The following is a 16,796-nucleotide window of genomic DNA, read 5'->3' as shown; positions in this document are numbered from 1 at the left end:
GCAGTTTTCGTGGTTTGAACAAGTTCGAGAGGTCGATATTCGAGATCAGCGTTTGATTATCATTTGCTACGAGAGTCTCGAAGTATGTATCACCGATAATTTTGGTATCGCTGATCGTTTCCTCCCCGCTTTAGGCAAGTGGCACGAGGGGATGTCGAACGGCGTTGTTTTGTCCCTTTCCTAGGATTTTTCTCGAACTGTTAATCGTTGGCGCGGGTTAAACCACCTAACCGAATTATAGTTGTTATAGATATATATTTTATAATAGGTACGAACGTAAATAATAACGTGATAATGGCGTTAAACCCGTCATACGAAGCCATCGGGAAGGGCTTCGTCCAACAATACTACGCGTTATTTGACGACCCAGTTCAGAGGCCGAATCTAATAAATATGTACAATGTGGGTATAACGTATATCGCATAACCTCCATACATGAATTACTATTCTTACGCAAAATCGTTAACTCGCCTAACCCTTACAGACAGAATCGTCCTTCATGACCTTCGAAGGATTACAGATTCAAGGAGCTATTAAGATCATGGAGAAGTTGACTGTAAGTTGTAATAAAAAACTATTGATACTTCACCTCGCCCAAAGCAGATGAAACTATCCTATTATACGTACTGTTCACCCACCACCCCAACCCAATCTACGATTAATTATTTCTCCCGTGTCCAAGGTGACACTCTATGGCATTATATTGCGTTAACGAGTCCTGCGGTTCCCAGTTTCACACCTCGTCCGATGTAGTTTTAGGATTTCTTCAAAGAATCGGTAGACCGATATTTAAAAGATCTAGCATATCCAATGTGTATACAAAGTTGGCCTTGACTTTACATTTGTTTACTTGTTGTCGATGAAAGTGGTCTGTCATAGATTAACTCTCAAACTTCTTGTATCATAATCCATTCAAACAAAGCGTGTAAACCTTGACAGGAACTGTTCTCAGAAAGTAATTGTACTGGCTTCGTTTCATGCTCAGTTGAGTTGAGAGCTATTCAGAAATAATATCCTTTTAATTTGCAACTTCCGAATCATGTCAGTTTGAAATTAACAGTTTAGTGGGCACCACCCTCTGATCACAAATGTTTTTTTATTGCATTTCGATATATCTTGACACTAAACTGGTGTGATAACAGTAGGAAAAAGTTGTTATAAAAATATTTGTTACATATACTGTTTTATCTTCAACTGCGATAATTGCCTTTATTTTTATTTCAGAGCTTAAGTTTTCAAAAAATTAATAGAATAATAACTGCGATCGACTCTCAACCTATGTTTGATGGAGGTGTATTGATCAACGTCCTTGGAAGGTTGCAGGTAAACTGATTCCCCTGTATTTCACATAATGGCACTTGTTTGATTATATTTTATTCGGTTTAAAATATCATATTGTGTGTACTTTGTTAGATATGAGCAGTCACTTTTCATCGCCATAATTATCCGTTTACACTTCATTTGATATTTATTATATATATATATATATATGTTATACAAGATCTATGTAGTGCGATTTTGTGTTTGTGCGTAATAACGCAGAGGCCCCTGTGTTATAAATTGTTCACATATTCTTTTAATTTAATTTCACAATTCAATATTACTCACAGAGGATCATTGAAATCGAGTGGAAGAAAATATAAACAAATAAACGATCAGGTAGTGAATAAATAAGAGGAACAGTTGCTAAATTTGAACTGATTTAGGTCTGAATGCATTTATAAATTTACCATTTCATTACAGAAAAGCTATGTAACTAGCTGTGTATCTATTCCGTTGATTATAATTATTATCGCTTGCTTTGTACAATATTTTTTCATGTATTTTTGTATTTTGCCTTTCATTTACTTACAAATTAAGATTTTTTAGCTATCATTTGGAATTATGATGCGGAATTGGCCGTACATTTGGTAAAATAGTCCAAGTTTCCACTCTACTGCTAATTCTGTTAAACTAGAATATACATTTTGCCATAACAATATCTATATCTTCAATCAGATTGTCGGTTATGATTGTATTTCTCTGAATATATAGTTTATTGTTACCTGTGGCGAACAAATTAGTTTGATTTGAGCTTCAGTTAAATCGTTCGCTGTAATCTATTTTCATGGTAGAATTTTGGCGGTATAAAACTTTTTGACCCTATTCTATATTTGTCTATAATAAGATAGTGTTTTATCTTTTATTGCTGCTGAATTATTTGCAAAATGCACCTTCCAATGTTTGGGCATTCAGTTTTTAGGATATATAATAACATGTGGCCAGGTTGATAATGTTAACGTTTTACATCCATCCGAAGTGGGGTCAATTCATCTTTAAACAAATTTTTTATCACGTGCGTATCGTATTGCATGAAAAAAAGGAATTTTTCCATATCGGTATATAAAGGTGTAAAGATGTTATCAATCACTGAGAAGTGTTTCATCACCTATCCTTAATATCTATGTCCGTGTACCGAAGATCAGACATTGAACTGAGTCAGTGATTGTTGATGATTGGGCAGACTGACGAGGATCAGCCCCACGCGTACATCCAGACATTTGTACTGAAGGCTATTGGTACCAGCTTTTTCGTGCAGCACGACATCTTCAGACTCGCGTTGCACGACACTGTCTAGATGTCTGACATCGTTTGTCCATCGATCTTCATGACGGGGCACAGGCAAGCTCAGCCTTCTTCTATCGTTCTGCTTTTTATTTCTGTTAACGCAAGCACCCCCTGGCTTGTTCTGATTCGCATCAACTTATTATTTTATTTTCCTTTTTAAAAAAGATTGTTTTAATGGATTGTTTCAACACGTATCTTCTATTTTTTAGCATTTCATTCTGGCAAGTAAATAATATTTCAGTATTATCTCAGTTCTTGGGTTTAGAACAGTTATCCGTTTGTCAATCATTTTTTTTTTTTTTTTTACGGAGCTTTCTTATCAGAAATATCAATTCTTCGTTCCACTTGTAATAAACTCTATCATGCTACTAGCGTATGATGGCGCCTAGAAAATTGTAAAACAACACTCATAAAAGCACTGTTGTCCTGTAACTAAGGGTACGCTATTTTATAAGTGATTAACATTGGCCTCATGTTCAACTAATATTTTTCATTGTAATAAGCACAGACCTGTTACTCAATATTGAGCATCCTCAACCCAGACGATTATAATTAAAATAACTGCCCTCATCCGATAATGATCTGATATTCTATACTAATATCCGATCAGGCAATCGTAACACTTTCCTCATGTTGCTGGAAAACTTTAAGATCTGTAAAAGAGAAATTCAGTATACTTTTGGTAAAAACTATTAATTTCACAGTGTTGATTTCTGTTCTCTTCAGTCTCGATTATAATTTCGTTTTGTTTTAGCATAACGCTCTGCATTTGATGCTGCGTAGACGTATTATGACGCTTCTGCTTATGCTTGTATTAAGAAGTTGTGAAACTATACATGATTTATTATCCATATTCAACTCTATTATATTTTTCACTTGCAAATAATGCCTAAAACAGATCTTAGCTAGCAACTGTCCTTAAAATATGTTGAATAACAGAATTTTTATATACATGGCGTATGAGATTAGCATTAGGTAAGGTTCTGTTAGAATACAGAAAAATGTTCTTCTTTATACGATCGAGAAGATATTTATCTGTACAATATTGATTTAATTGTCATTTTAGGCAGACGAAGATCCACCACATGCATTCTCCCAAATATTTGTGCTCAAGCCACTGGGAAATTCTTTCTTTTGTCAGCACGACATCTTCCGCCTTGGGATACACGACACTGTGTGAGATCTCTCGCTACTTTCTGACACGCTCGATATAAAAGATGATTGGAACAAAGAGAGAGAAACAAAGAGAAGAAATATTTAATAAAACTCACCAGTGAGCCACGCTCGCTTCCAGCTTTAAGATAAGTGAGCCAATAATCTTTCATTTTGAAATCCTTCGTCATCGCACACTAAGCGCTCATTATCCTCAGAGATACCACAGTTTTTATACAAGGAATTTCCTGCTTATCTTATACAAACGTGGCCACAACCATCTTTTAACAATAAACAGGATTCAATAATTATTTTGTTTATTCAATTTCCTCATTCATAATGCTATGGCTCCCATATTCTCAGTTACTTTTCTTTCATCTTTCGTATACTATCAGAACCTTTTTTTTTTTTTTCAATCCTCGCCATTTTTCACTATTTTTCCTCTATGAATAGTCTTATAGTTATAACGGCCGTTAGCGTGAAATTCTTCTGTAGAAAATATTATAAAGTTTAAAATCCAAAAGTAAAAAAAAAAGATATCCTGTAATACCGTATTGGCCTATGTATTTTTATAAATAATTAGAAATTGTACGTTAAATATAAAATATGTATCATCCTATAATCATATGAATGAATTCACGACCTGTTATTAATTGACGTACTGCTTTTATCCGTGCAGAAAAATAATCATCTGTATTATTGCAAGTTTCTCAATGATCGGAATCCTTTTTTTTTTTATAGTTACCTAAACCTTGCACAGGTCAAGTTTCTTCTGATTCTGGTACCATTCACCTTTATCTGTTTTGTAATAATTAACTTGAAATGTTTTCAAGCACTGGATTCCGAGTGTTTATTGTTAATGAGACTACAAATTCGTTACTCAACCGAATAAGCTTGTCGTTTTTTTTTTTTTTTAGTGTGTCATAATGATCTCGGTATATAACGTTTACTAACGTTCCGTGTATGTATTGCTACTTAAAACAGGGTAATGTTGAAGAGTTCAGTTCGCGTCAAAAGCATTCAGTTTATTATAAAAAGTGCTACATAGCTTATAAAATATAACTTAATCACAAAAGCAACGTACTGGAAATGGCATTTCAACATTTAATTATTATTAAATATTGTTGAAACTTTTTTGAAGTTTTAGAGGTTTCCACGTTTTGCTTGTTCAACTTCAATAGCTTCAAACAAGGCTTGGAAATTCCCAGCTCCGAATCCCTGTAAAAGAATTATTAACGTTTTTATTGACATTTATGGATTGAAAATACCCAGCATGATATGATAAAATTTACTAACGTTGTGATTGTGTCGCTGAATGATTTCTATAAACAGCGTTGGTCTATCCTGCATATTTTTTGTAAATATTTGCAGCAGGTAACCATCGTCGTCGTAGTCGATAAGAATCTTCAATTTCTATGAAATGAATTTTAATAATTGATTAAAAATCATTCCGGCATATGTTTTGTTATTAACAGTGCACTTAACATTAAAAAATTATCATTTCACCTGCAGTATACTCAAGTCCTCTGTAATTTGGACGCTGCTATTTTTAAGACGATCCTTCAACATTTCGTAGTAGCTATCCGGTACATCGAGGAATTCCATACCTCGGATACGCAGGTTTTCAATCTATAGTCCCAAACACATAAATCATTTAATTCTTACGTAATTTATATAAATACATACATAGTATACTTATGTCGCACGATTTGATTCTTAATAAGGATCGGTCAAACCTAATGCTTACAAGTATTTTATGTATCTATCGCCAAAGTTAAAATCTAATATCACTAAATTCCAAATAAAGTGTTCATATTGTTTTATGAAAACCTTGAAACAAGAAAATTTTATATCTGTTATTTAATGTTTGATATGTTAAGCAAGAAAATTGTCGTCTTCCTGATGATCAAATGTTTCTTTTACTTTGCAGAAAACTTAACTTACGGCTGCAATTATGTCACTGGTGTTCAGAGCTATGTGCTGAACACCAGCTCCTCCGTAATATTCAACGAATTCTTGAATCTGAGATCGTTTTTTTCCTGGTGCTGGTTCATTGATTGGCATTTTCACAGTCTCTTCCCAGTTTGTTACGACTATAGATCTGAGCGCGGAATACTCAGTGTGCAGTTGCGTGTCATCCACTGACCAAAATCTGTGGAATTGTAGACACTGTTCATACCTAAGGGCAGTTTACGATTACACGTTAAATGACAAATCCACAATTTAGTCACATAAGAATTTTACAGTCTTAGCCCTATCGATGCAATTATGTATACTTTTTTTGATTATTGGTTTAGCATGTTTACTTCTTTTCTCATCACCTACACAAACGTAAACATCATATGTAGTAAAATTACCATTCGTAATTGTGACTAACCATTTCGCAATATTTTCCATCTCATTATCCGGCTGATTTCCAACAACGTGATCAATAAAATTTAGTTTAACAGGTGGCCTGCAATCAGAATAAGTAGCAATCCATTTAACACTCGTTAATGTCTACGCCCCAATGACTAGGTGCTGAAATTTTTCAACTCACAGGAGTGCTGCAATTGGGTCCTTCTTTGTGGCCTTGAACCCGGGAAGGAATGGGCCCGTGTAGTTACTTCTGTCCACAAACGTATGTTGCGTATCTCCATACTAACAGCATATTTGATAATGATTAATCTTACAATGCCAGCATTTCCTAATCGGTTAACATTTTCACCACAAATAATGCAAATGGACGTAAATCGTGTCCTGTGTGCTCATCATTGTCAAGATAACTTATATTTAGTTGTCAACTCACAGTCTTAACAGTGGCAAACCGGACGATGCCAAATTCGTCTTGTTCTTCCCACACATCGCGCACGATTTTTGCACCATGCTCCCTTGCGATCTAGACACAAAAATAGTATTGTTGGATTATATTAACGCTTGAAAATACTTTTCGTGGAGAGACGATCGTCAGGAAATTCTGTGCCTTGGTAACAAACTATTAGTTATACTGAATTCAATGCACCTTGACGATGGTGTAGATGTCTTCAACGGTAAAGGCCACATCATGAACTCCGTCGCCGTGCCGAGAAAGCTGAACCGCCATTTCCTCGTTGTCAGGCTCGTAGGCTGACTCGAATATAAAGACAATCTACAAATGGGATGAAGACGAAGTGATACAAGCTTAAGACACAATTCTTATATTCTTACACTATTTGATAGTTGGTTTACCTTATTTTGTCGGACTGCGTGCGATGCTTTGTCCCGTGTGCCAGTCTCCAAACCACGGTAGCCCACGGGTTCAAACCCCATTCTCGCACAGTAAAAGCTAGCCGCCTATTCAACAGTTACGAGGGATCAGTTTGAGTCAACTTTTTGAAATTAGTTGAATCGATCGCAATATAATTATTTGATAATTGAATCTAAATCTGTATTTTCCCCATTTATCACAGTTGAATCTTATCGGTAATCTTAATCGACGAGTAAGCAGTGTAAAAGTGAGGTTCTCACCTGCTTTGCATTACCGACCCAGAATGTCAAGTGATCGAAGTTCAGGAATTTTCCCCCTTTTGGCTGAAATGATAAATCCAGCAGTTAGATAAATCATACGTTGAATTGCCTAGTTGTACTTCTGGGTTCTACTCACTTTTGGCCCCTTATCCGTGTAACTGGTCTAGAAAAAAAAAATGTATTAAACCAAGAAAGAAATGATTATAGACCCTGATAATCCTGATCTTTCTCGTGTTTTACTCTTCTTTTCATAATTAATAGTTCAAAAATGAGGTATTTTGTCTGGAAAAAAGTACTAAATATCAGTGCTATCCGGATTTTAATTTTTTATTATGTACTCGTAGATGGAAAGAAAAAAATCACGCTAACTTTTGGTAATTGCTCACCATCGTGTGTGTCGACGTTTATGCTAAATTATAAGATTGTGGAATGTAAAAAATCCGGTCTGTATCCGAGGAGTATCAGGAGTATAATATGTGCAAAATGTTGAGTCGATTCCTCTTTAAATATGAACTGGCTACCTGGGGAAGCGTATTCTGATTAGTGGAAACCGGAGGCTTGTTTGCACGCAAATCTCTCGTGAGTTCGCGAATAAATTAATTAATTGATGATTATAGATAGCCGAGTCCCGATCATGATGTGATCGGATGATATCCACTTTCATTTTACAAATATCGTATAAAATTATACGTACAATATTTGGAGGCCTCAGGGGCTCAATAAATTTAGCACTGATTTTGCATGATTGTGCGAATAGAAATAATCTCGAGGATGATAGTTTATAAAATTCTAGCTTAACCGAAAAATATTCATTTATGTATAATTATTTCCGTCGTAATTGACGAATATTTTTTCATAACATTATCTTTGAATGAAAATAGTTTATTTGTACCATTTCAAAATTTTTGTTTCTAATTATTGAAAAATTGTTTTTGGATTTTTAATCTCATGTTAATAATAAGAGAAGTGGATGTGAAATTAGGACACATTGGAACAGGATACGAACGAAATAATATTTTCTACATTTGTGAGGACTTCTTTTCATGTTCCAGATAAAATTATAAATATTTCCTATTAGCAAGGTTTTGATTATTTTTAGGATTGATATTTCTTTTATCAATGCGGTTCCTTAACGTTCATTGACGATCTGCGCATTGTACATATGTAGATAAAATGAATTATATAACTTCGTTGACATTTCACATGTTATTGCATTTGGATTGATTACTTTTTCATTTTTTTCTAATCCCTCTACTACTTCTAGAAATAGGTAAACATGTTATTCAAATACCTGTTTTCGCGAATGTAACTGCGTAAATTATCGACTGGTATTATTATTAAAATCGTAAATAACTGATACAGCTATTCTTTTCGAAACGACTTATGTAATGTATTTCAATTTTGGTCTATGGGTTATTATAAAAATTATCCAGAATTTTGAAATATACTCCCAATAGATTGCAGATTCGTTTCGGCATGTAAAACGCCGCACGACCTAGCCGGAAATTCTAAAAGAATCGATTCACTTTTCGAATTAGGGATGCACTTGGGGTGGGGGGAATAGAAAATATTTTGAATGCAGATTCTCAACTGGGTTTTATTCCAAAATAAGTATACAAACATATAGGATATGACAATAATAGCAATATTAACTGCATTCTAAACGCGTGTTGATATTTACTTGAAGAACCTGGTAGAAAAATTCGATGTCATTGAAATGGCTTCCACATTTTTTCCGTGGTAAATACTAAAACCAGTTGATACAAACAAGTCGAAGGTGTGACCAGTTGTTGCTCTGCAGGCTGCGAGCTATCAAGATGCAAATAAAACTGGATATTCTGGGGGCTCGATTGGCTGGCTCCTCTCTACGGCCTTAGTCGGGTTTCCAAGCGGCATACTTCGCGTTGAATAATTATGCAACTATCCTCGGTGTTTTTTGTATGAAACAATTATAATGAAATATTTCAGCTATCGTCATCCAATGTACATATTTTTTTTTGTCTCATCGCTCCTAGCAAATTCAAATTCTTAAATTAGTTATAAATACGTATAAGTATTGTGTACGTTAAGTAGGTATTGCAGTTACATCAATTAATACTATAATACTTAATAATAATGATAAACATTCGCTCGTAACAAATACACGTTGTATCTGTAATAGAGTTACTTAATTACAAGTCAGGAAAATTACGAAAAAATTTACAAAGCCTTAATAATTATAATACGTGGTCCATAAAAATCTTATTTTGGCAAGAGTTCGAAGTATCAAGACACCTCCAGCTCCTTCTGGATTAGTCGTTTCGAGTTTGGAATGAAACTGGGCAGCTCGCATGAATAAATAATATATGTATAATTTCAAACGTTAATCTTGAATTTCTTATTGCTGCAATAATGCTCTTTACTTATAGCGTTAGTTTTACTTGTTGTATTTTGGGGTTTCTTCTTATATTTTTCCATTCTTTGCAAGATGAAACCGAAATGAAACAAAAATAACTGGTTCAATTTACAGCAAAACTATGCCATGATCTCTCTCCAGTCTTCGCTTAGCCTTGAGAGGAACAACACCCATTAGATCTGCTGGTGTAGGTAGTCCGCCAGTCATATTGGGTGCCATAGCTTGCTGATAAAACACTTGCAGCTTTCCGCACTGGTATCCGTATACGACCGTGTCTTCAGTTCTGTGAACAGAATCATGGGAAGAAATTATTTTATTCTCTGAAGTAGAGTAGCTATGGATTTCTTACCTCACTACAATGTCTGTCATGTTACCAGCTTTACTGAATCTGTCGTGAAGAAATGAGACAATTTCTATCTCTGTGACACCCCAGAGACCGGCACGGTGGACTGTATCCCATTGTGGATCTACACTGAGGACGCTGTACAATTCTCTGCTATCACTGGGTGGTAGAGGTTCTAGACATCGTTGAAGTTTACACTCTAGTTTCGCGAGAACTTGAACACAAGTATCCCACTATTGGAAATATTAACTTTTAAGTATTGGCAAATGGTTTCTAACGAAATCAAATATGCAACATAACATTGGTCTAAAAAATATTTCATACATATACTAACTAGGGAATGTATGAGGTCGAAATTGTTGCCAACATTTTCTTCCATTAACAATACTAGGACCATGTTTTGCTGACCATAAATAAAAAGTTCAAGTTTTTCCAGGGAACTTTCCTCCGTCTTGGAATAAATCCAGTCTTGGTCTAGATCGTCTTCCTCGTCACTCCCGTCTTTGCTTGCTGCATCCAGTTTGCTTCTGAGTAAATGGTTTGTCGTTGTAGAGAAACTTGACAAGTCACGAAATTCATTTGGTGTAGTTTCCCTACTGCAAAATCCGCTCGTACGTTCGTCCGCTAGTAAACTAAGCTTTGACATTAACGGCGTTAACTGTAATCCGTCAAGTTTTTTTCTTTGAGGTAAATCGAAAATGCTGCCGCATTCCGAAGACGATTTTTCCCTACCCTCTTCTTCTGGAGCATTTAGAGATTTGAGAGGTAAACTCATAGATCGACGATAAATTTCTTGTTTCGTTTTTTTCTCTGTTGTTACGTTAGCATTAAAAACAGTGTTATTCTCAGAAACGGACGGAACTTGACAATGTAATCCTTCTATCATAGCTGCCTTATCGTTTCCCATTGATGGAAATTTTTGGAAGAAATCTGTATGTTTAGGCAACTTTACATTGGTTGCACCACACTTGAGTTCCTGATAATGTGTAGCAACATTGAAATCGTACAAAGCTTTGGAAACCAGTGAACCATCGGATCTGAATATTGGGAAGCTTGGGTCTGTAATTGTATGGTAAAAGTGTTTTCCAGGTGGAAGTTTTTTCCGAGGTGAATCCTCGCAGAGGTCAGAGCAAAGGTTGTCATTCAAATTTGGTAATCCTATACTATAGTACCTAAGAGATACTCTGTTCGTATGTTTGTGTAATGCGTTATTCAGGTCTGGCAAACTAAGACATTTTTTATCGAGAAATCTACGTTCTTCCAGCTTTTCGATAGGAGGTGCATTCCTTAGTTTGTTTGCTCTTTTGCACCTTAGTGCTTCTTTGACAAGGTCTGGGATGTCGCTGATATTTTCTACTTCAAGAACTTGATTTTCAGGCATAGCTTTGCTTTCACAATCATCCGCACCGCTGCAGATCAATACTGTGGTCCCATGAAGCATTCTGTTAACATCCTTCAAAGGTGTAGAACAAACACTAGGCGTTAACGGGTTTACAATCTTGGAGCGATCTATTGTAACATCCTGCTTTCGTTTTGCTGGTGAGCTATATGTTGTGGGAGGCAGGGAGGGGTAGAAAGGTGCACCGCTATCATACTGCATCGAGTCCAATTCTCCTTCTTCCGGTACTGTGAATATCCGTGACGTATCACGTTTCATACCCGAGGTGCAGGAATCCTTTATGTTGTTCTTCGATAAATTCTGAAATATATATTTTATCAATTTTATATTGAATAACCGAAGCAACATCCACCAACTTTAATTCACAGTAATGAATACTATAGCAGTTAGTAGTAGTGGAATGAGTGAAGTAGACCATAGCTGTCTAGCTATGGTTTACAAAATACCGAATATTCACCTTTTTCAGCATTGTTTTTTTCATCGTAGGATCGAGATACGAATTATAAACGCGTTCGCCAGCTGCATCTTGTTTCAATTTTATTACTTGCTTGCGTTCAACATAGACTCTGAGGAGTTGAACTCCGGCTGGCAGATCAAACTCTGTTCCTACAGTTTCCGCAGGGGCCTGTAAATGCAAAGTGAAATATATGTTATATTTGACAAAATTCCACTGGTCTCGAATTTATTAATTTCCATTACCTTTATACGATACGGATCAGTAACGATTAATTGTTTGGTCAATTCTGGATTCAACTGAGTAGCCACAACCCTGGATTATGATGAAATTGTGTCAATGATTCAGCTTGAAATTTGGATTTGAGTTCTGATTACTTGCAAAGAAGTCAACATCAAAAATAGTTCATGTTGATAAAATAGATGGTGTTACTTACTTATTATTGTAGAACAAGGCACCACCTAAAATACCACTTGTTTCTTGGCAATATTGTAGCACTTGTATAGCTTCTAAAAAAACATTGCTTGCACTCTGGAATGAAGATAATTATAAACAATTAGGTTGTGCGCAGTAAAGAATAGTGATATTATTTTTTGTCACCTATATCCCAAAGAACTTAGTGTAGTCAATTTGAAATTAATTTTGCGAAATTTAGAATCAGAATTATATGAATTACTTCGATGAAGAGGCGAACCTTAGGAAATTTGATGGTGGGAAGATTGGTGAATAAGTTGGCACTGTATTGCAGTATAGGAAGATAAGTTTCAAACATTTGATATAATTTCTCAGTCAGTCTGTTTCTGTCCCCACCAAGTGATGTCGATATAGTTTCAAGATCACGATGATAAAATTTCAGTGTCGATTCCAAAGTATCAGCTCGTCTCTGGATTACCCAATCCTGGATATTTCGGTCTGTTCCAACTGCCTGAGTACAACAGAAAGTAAGTTCTTCTTTTGTAGATTTATCTTGTGTATTAGACCAAGTTATGAAGCTATCAGCATGCAGTTCAGCTGTTAAATGTTAATTCAAACTCACTAGTATATACTGTCCCAATTTTTTTAAAACAAATTTGCCACCTTGTAGAGAAATTACTCGTGGAGGTGAGAAAGATGTAGTAAGAAACTGTGTAACACCCATCAATTGACCAGCGAGCGCGAGCCTTTGAGTAAGCGATACCCAAGCAGGATGGAAATAAATAACAGCCTCGGCGGGGTCATCTTCTTCTCTGCGACACCGTGCCGTGTCGTACACGAACACTATCATCATTTCCCTAGAATAAGTAAAATCCACAGGCTGATAATTAGAAAGTAACATAATGAATTGAATTATGCGATATACTGATTCGAATGAATGACCTAGATTTTAATAAAACTTTTTCAATTAAGTTATTAGCCTAAGCACAACCTTTGTTTAATAACTTCGTATAAGTGAATTACTTTAGCCTAATGCTCTGACTTTGTTATATATGTGCAATGTACTTGAATGGAAGTGAACTATGAATAAATGTAAAGATGGATAGATTACATGGCAACGTTTGACTCGCTGAATAAGCAAGAGAGTGATTATAATACAACAAATGATAGCTAAGGTCTCTTATGTTGAACATTCCAACTATCGTTGACCCAATTTGTGTTATATTTATTGTATGTACGAATCTAACATTATCTGACTGTTACAAATTTGTACGTTGGATTCAATTTGTGAGACTGAGTATCCGCATTCCAGCTACATTTTCAGATTGCGAGATGCTTTAATGAAAGAGATGTGCAGATTAAATCTTTGGTGTTTTAGGTGAGAGTAAACAACTTCTTGCTTTGAACTTTTACACATAGGCACATTGAGAGTTTAAACAATTAGGCTCTTGACGGACAGTCAAATTTGGTGTTGAGTATTTTCTTTTTGTTGAGGAGTGAATAAAGAAAGAGCAACCCAGATTAAACCAATCCAACTTGAGAAAAATAATTAGTACTTCACGTTAACATACTCTAGCGCTACACATGGGCCTGGCAATCTCTAAACTAAGTCCTATACTTTGAATTGTAATTTTTACAAAAAGCCTGTTTACAAGCTACAAAGTTAAAAGAAGAAGTTCTCTACTTTGACCTGGGACGCCATAGAATTAATCTACGCCTATGAAACAGAAAGTCGGTACCTTTAAAAAGAGGTACTGTTCAACTTTTAATTGATACGTTGTGACTCTTTCACGATGGTACTCATTGAACAAATAATAAAATTATCTGATGACATGGATCAAATTAGCTCTGTCGAAATGGATAAGTTAGTTATCTATGATAATAGAAAGCTTATCGAGTTGAAACGAATGACATCGGTTATTGATGCTTCGAATTTTGTATTCAGGATTGAACAGTGGCAAGTACACAGATTGACGAAGATTGAATAAACAAAATATTAATGATAAAATGGGAGAGCACACTTTTGACAAGAGGGCATGAAATTCATATTCTAAATAGATTACATTTCAATGCGCAATGAGAAATATGTTCTGCATTAGAAAACAGCTGTCCGGGCAATTTTGACCTGAAATCATTAGTTATTTTGAGGAATTAATTTTAGTTATTACAAAAATAAACTCACACCAATTTGAAATCTGCATTGTCTTTCACAAATATTAGAGAATTGAACAGAGACATATGGAAAGGTTTTTGTGCTATTAAAGTGTAAATATTACGTAGGAGAGAGCATTAAGATTGGTTGAACCGCTTAGCAGATACAAGAGTGGACGGGAGTCAGCGAGAATCATTTGGAAAAAAGACCAGCTTGACAAAGTAGTAAACATTCCATTATCAAGTTACTACGCTACTTTTTAATTAGATAACGCAACAATTACGTAACAGTCGACGTACTTTGCCATGATTGTTTATGTAGTGCTTCTCTGCACGTCGGCCCAGTCAAACGTCAGACGTCAAACCTTAGGTGGATTTTCATGATTTACTTCAGTGTTTTGAGGTGAAAATCACGCGTATCACTGGCACCATAGTGTGAAAAACCTATTGTATACCACAATTGCATATCTAAGCAATAGAGTTCAAGGTTTACATGACGGAAATGAGTCTTCATAAGGTTGGGTGTATAACCGGTATCCTAACGCCATGTTGATATTGATTACCTTCGTTTTTTCATCGAGAAGGCAGTGCGAAGGCTGTGGGTCACTGTTTTCCTACAGGTTGTATCTGACACTGGGTCGCAGCATGGAATGTATATACTACATACCAACGTGAAGTGTGCTATATTCTGTGGTGGCGGGCAGCTTCAGGTGACCATGATGAGGGTCGTACTCATTTAATTGCAGCGACTCAAAACGGCCTGTAGTCGATACCTCTCGCAAAATCGCTTTACTTTCAAAATCGCGAAAATTTTTGCGAGGAATGCAAAACTGTCTTACTGTTTTCTTCATTTCTGAAGCAGGAAATTTTTGGTCCTGGATTCGATTTCTATGACCCTTTCCCGACCAATTGGACCCCCAGGAACCCGGAAAACGCAGCGAAAAGAGCGTGGGACCAACAGGAGAGAAATTACAAAGGAAGAAGATCTGCTGGAAAATGTCGAAAACTCAAGTTTTTGTTTTTTGGCTGTAACTTTTGATGCGTTGATCGCAGTGTATTGGGACTGCGCCCAATCGATTTCTCTCGCAAAATCACGTCGGACCAGTGCCAGGAAGAATTGATTCCAGCACTTTTCAAAATCGCGAAAATTTTCGCCAAAAATACAAAGGGGTTAACCTTCCTTTTTTTTTTACCAAAAAATCTTTCGTCTCAGGAGTCGTTTGTATGACCCTTTTTCGACCGATTGGACGCCCAGGAACCCAGAAAACGCAGCGAAAAGAGCGTGGGATCAACAGGGGAGAAGTTACGAAGAAAAAAGCACCTGCTGAAAAATGTCGAAAACACGGGTTTTCGTTTTTCGGCTGTAACTTTTGATGCGTTGATCGCAGCGTATTGGGACTGCACCCAATCGATTTCTCTCGCAAAATTACGTCGGAATAGTGCATGAAAGAATTTATTCCAGCACTTTTTAAAATCGCAAAAATTTTTGCCAAAAATGCAAAGGGGTTAGCCTTGTTTTTTTTTTGGCCAAAAAATTTTTGGTCTCAGATTTGATTCAAACGACCGTTTTCTGATCAATTGGACACCCAGGAACTCAGAAAACGCAGCGAAAAGAGCGTAGGACCAACAGGAGAAAAATGGCGAGCGAAAAAGCACCTGCTGAAAAATGTCGAAAACACAGGTTTTCGTTTTTCGGCTGTAACTTTTGATGCGTTGATCGCAGCGTATTGGGACTGCGCCCAATCGATTTCTGTCGCAAAAATACGTCGGAATAGTGCATGAAAGAATTCATCCCAGCACTTTTTAAAATCGCGAAAATTTTCGCCAAAAATGCAAAGGGGTTAGCCTTGCTTTTTTTTTGGCCGAAAAATTTTTGGTCTCAGATTTGATTCAAACGACCGTTTTCTGATCATTTGGACACCCAGGAACTCAGAAAAAGCAGCGAAAAGAGCGTAGGACCAACAGGAGAAAAATGGCGAGCGAAAAAGCACCTGCTGAAAAATGTCGAAAACACAGGTTTTCGTTTTTCGGCTGTAACTTTTGATGCGTTGATCGCAGCGTATTGGGACTGCGCCCAATCGATTTCTCTCGCAAAATTACGTCGGAATAGTGCATGAAAGAATTTATTCCAGCACTTTTTAAAATCGCGAAAATTTTCGCCAAAAATGCAAAGGGGTTAGCCTTGCTTTTTTTTTGGCCGAAAAATTTTTGGTCTCAGATTTGATTCAAACGACCGTTTTCTGATCATTTGGACACCCAGGAACTCAGAAAAAGCAGCGAAAAGAGCGTAGGACCAACAGGAGAAAAATGGCGAGCGAAAAAGCACCTGCTGAAAAATGTCGAAAACACAGGTTTTCGTTTTTCGGCTGTAACTTTTGATGCGTTGATCGCAGCG

General features: G+C 36.2%; 3 protein-coding genes across 12 annotated transcripts; 1 reads left to right on the top strand and 2 right to left on the bottom strand.

Annotated features, from left to right (window-relative positions):
* The first annotated feature begins 110 nt into the window (after nt 1–110).
* Nucleotides 111–9,718, top strand: LOC124305797 (probable nuclear transport factor 2). 3 transcript variants are annotated; one of them, XM_046765634.1, is made up of 5 exons: nt 111–402; nt 485–556; nt 1,225–1,323; nt 2,504–2,661; nt 3,674–3,838. In XM_046765634.1, exons 1-4 carry the CDS (start codon nt 295–297, stop codon nt 2,615–2,617), a joined length of 393 nt encoding a protein of 130 aa, XP_046621590.1. In that variant the 5' UTR covers nt 111–294; the 3' UTR covers nt 2,618–2,661; nt 3,674–3,838. The 3 variants fall into 3 exon arrangements, with proteins under 3 accessions (XP_046621590.1, XP_046621587.1, XP_046621588.1); XM_046765631.1 differs by lacking the exon at nt 2,504–2,661 and adding an exon at nt 8,828–9,718 and having other exon boundaries at nt 112–402; nt 3,674–3,781; XM_046765632.1 differs by lacking the exon at nt 2,504–2,661 and having other exon boundaries at nt 115–402; nt 3,674–4,070.
* Nucleotides 4,764–7,786, bottom strand: LOC124305792 (4-hydroxyphenylpyruvate dioxygenase). Of its 3 annotated transcripts, none has more exons than XM_046765625.1 (12): nt 7,632–7,785; nt 7,382–7,408; nt 7,246–7,308; nt 6,967–7,071; nt 6,761–6,886; nt 6,548–6,637; nt 6,299–6,399; nt 6,137–6,214; nt 5,704–5,938; nt 5,266–5,388; nt 5,056–5,172; nt 4,764–4,977 (listed from the first exon to the last, which is right to left on the bottom strand). In XM_046765625.1, exons 1-12 carry the CDS (start codon nt 7,632–7,634, stop codon nt 4,903–4,905), a joined length of 1,143 nt encoding a protein of 380 aa, XP_046621581.1. In that variant the 5' UTR covers nt 7,635–7,785; the 3' UTR covers nt 4,764–4,902. The 3 variants fall into 3 exon arrangements, with proteins under 3 accessions (XP_046621581.1, XP_046621582.1, XP_046621583.1); XM_046765626.1 differs by having other exon boundaries at nt 7,382–7,403; nt 7,632–7,732; XM_046765627.1 differs by lacking the exon at nt 5,056–5,172 and having other exon boundaries at nt 7,632–7,786.
* On the bottom strand, nt 8,821–15,016 carry LOC124305782 (uncharacterized). 6 transcript variants are annotated; one of them, XM_046765578.1, is made up of 9 exons: nt 14,965–15,016; nt 12,873–13,107; nt 12,531–12,761; nt 12,273–12,367; nt 12,082–12,151; nt 11,840–12,007; nt 10,318–11,682; nt 9,990–10,216; nt 8,821–9,923 (listed from the first exon to the last, which is right to left on the bottom strand). In XM_046765578.1, exons 1-9 carry the CDS (start codon nt 14,976–14,978, stop codon nt 9,749–9,751), a joined length of 2,580 nt encoding a protein of 859 aa, XP_046621534.1. In that variant the 5' UTR covers nt 14,979–15,016; the 3' UTR covers nt 8,821–9,748. The 6 variants fall into 6 exon arrangements, with proteins under 6 accessions (XP_046621534.1, XP_046621536.1, XP_046621532.1 ...); XM_046765580.1 differs by lacking the exon at nt 14,965–15,016 and adding an exon at nt 14,702–14,957; XM_046765576.1 differs by lacking the exon at nt 14,965–15,016 and adding an exon at nt 14,433–14,646.
* Nucleotides 15,017–16,796: the final 1,780 nt, after the last annotated feature.

Source organism: Neodiprion virginianus, chromosome 5, assembly GCF_021901495.1.
Source record: "Neodiprion virginianus isolate iyNeoVirg1 chromosome 5, iyNeoVirg1.1, whole genome shotgun sequence".
Lineage (NCBI taxonomy): Eukaryota > Metazoa > Arthropoda > Insecta > Hymenoptera > Diprionidae > Neodiprion > Neodiprion virginianus.
The sequence above is the reverse complement of the archived record's forward strand: the minus strand, read 5'-3'. Positions and strand labels throughout refer to the sequence as shown.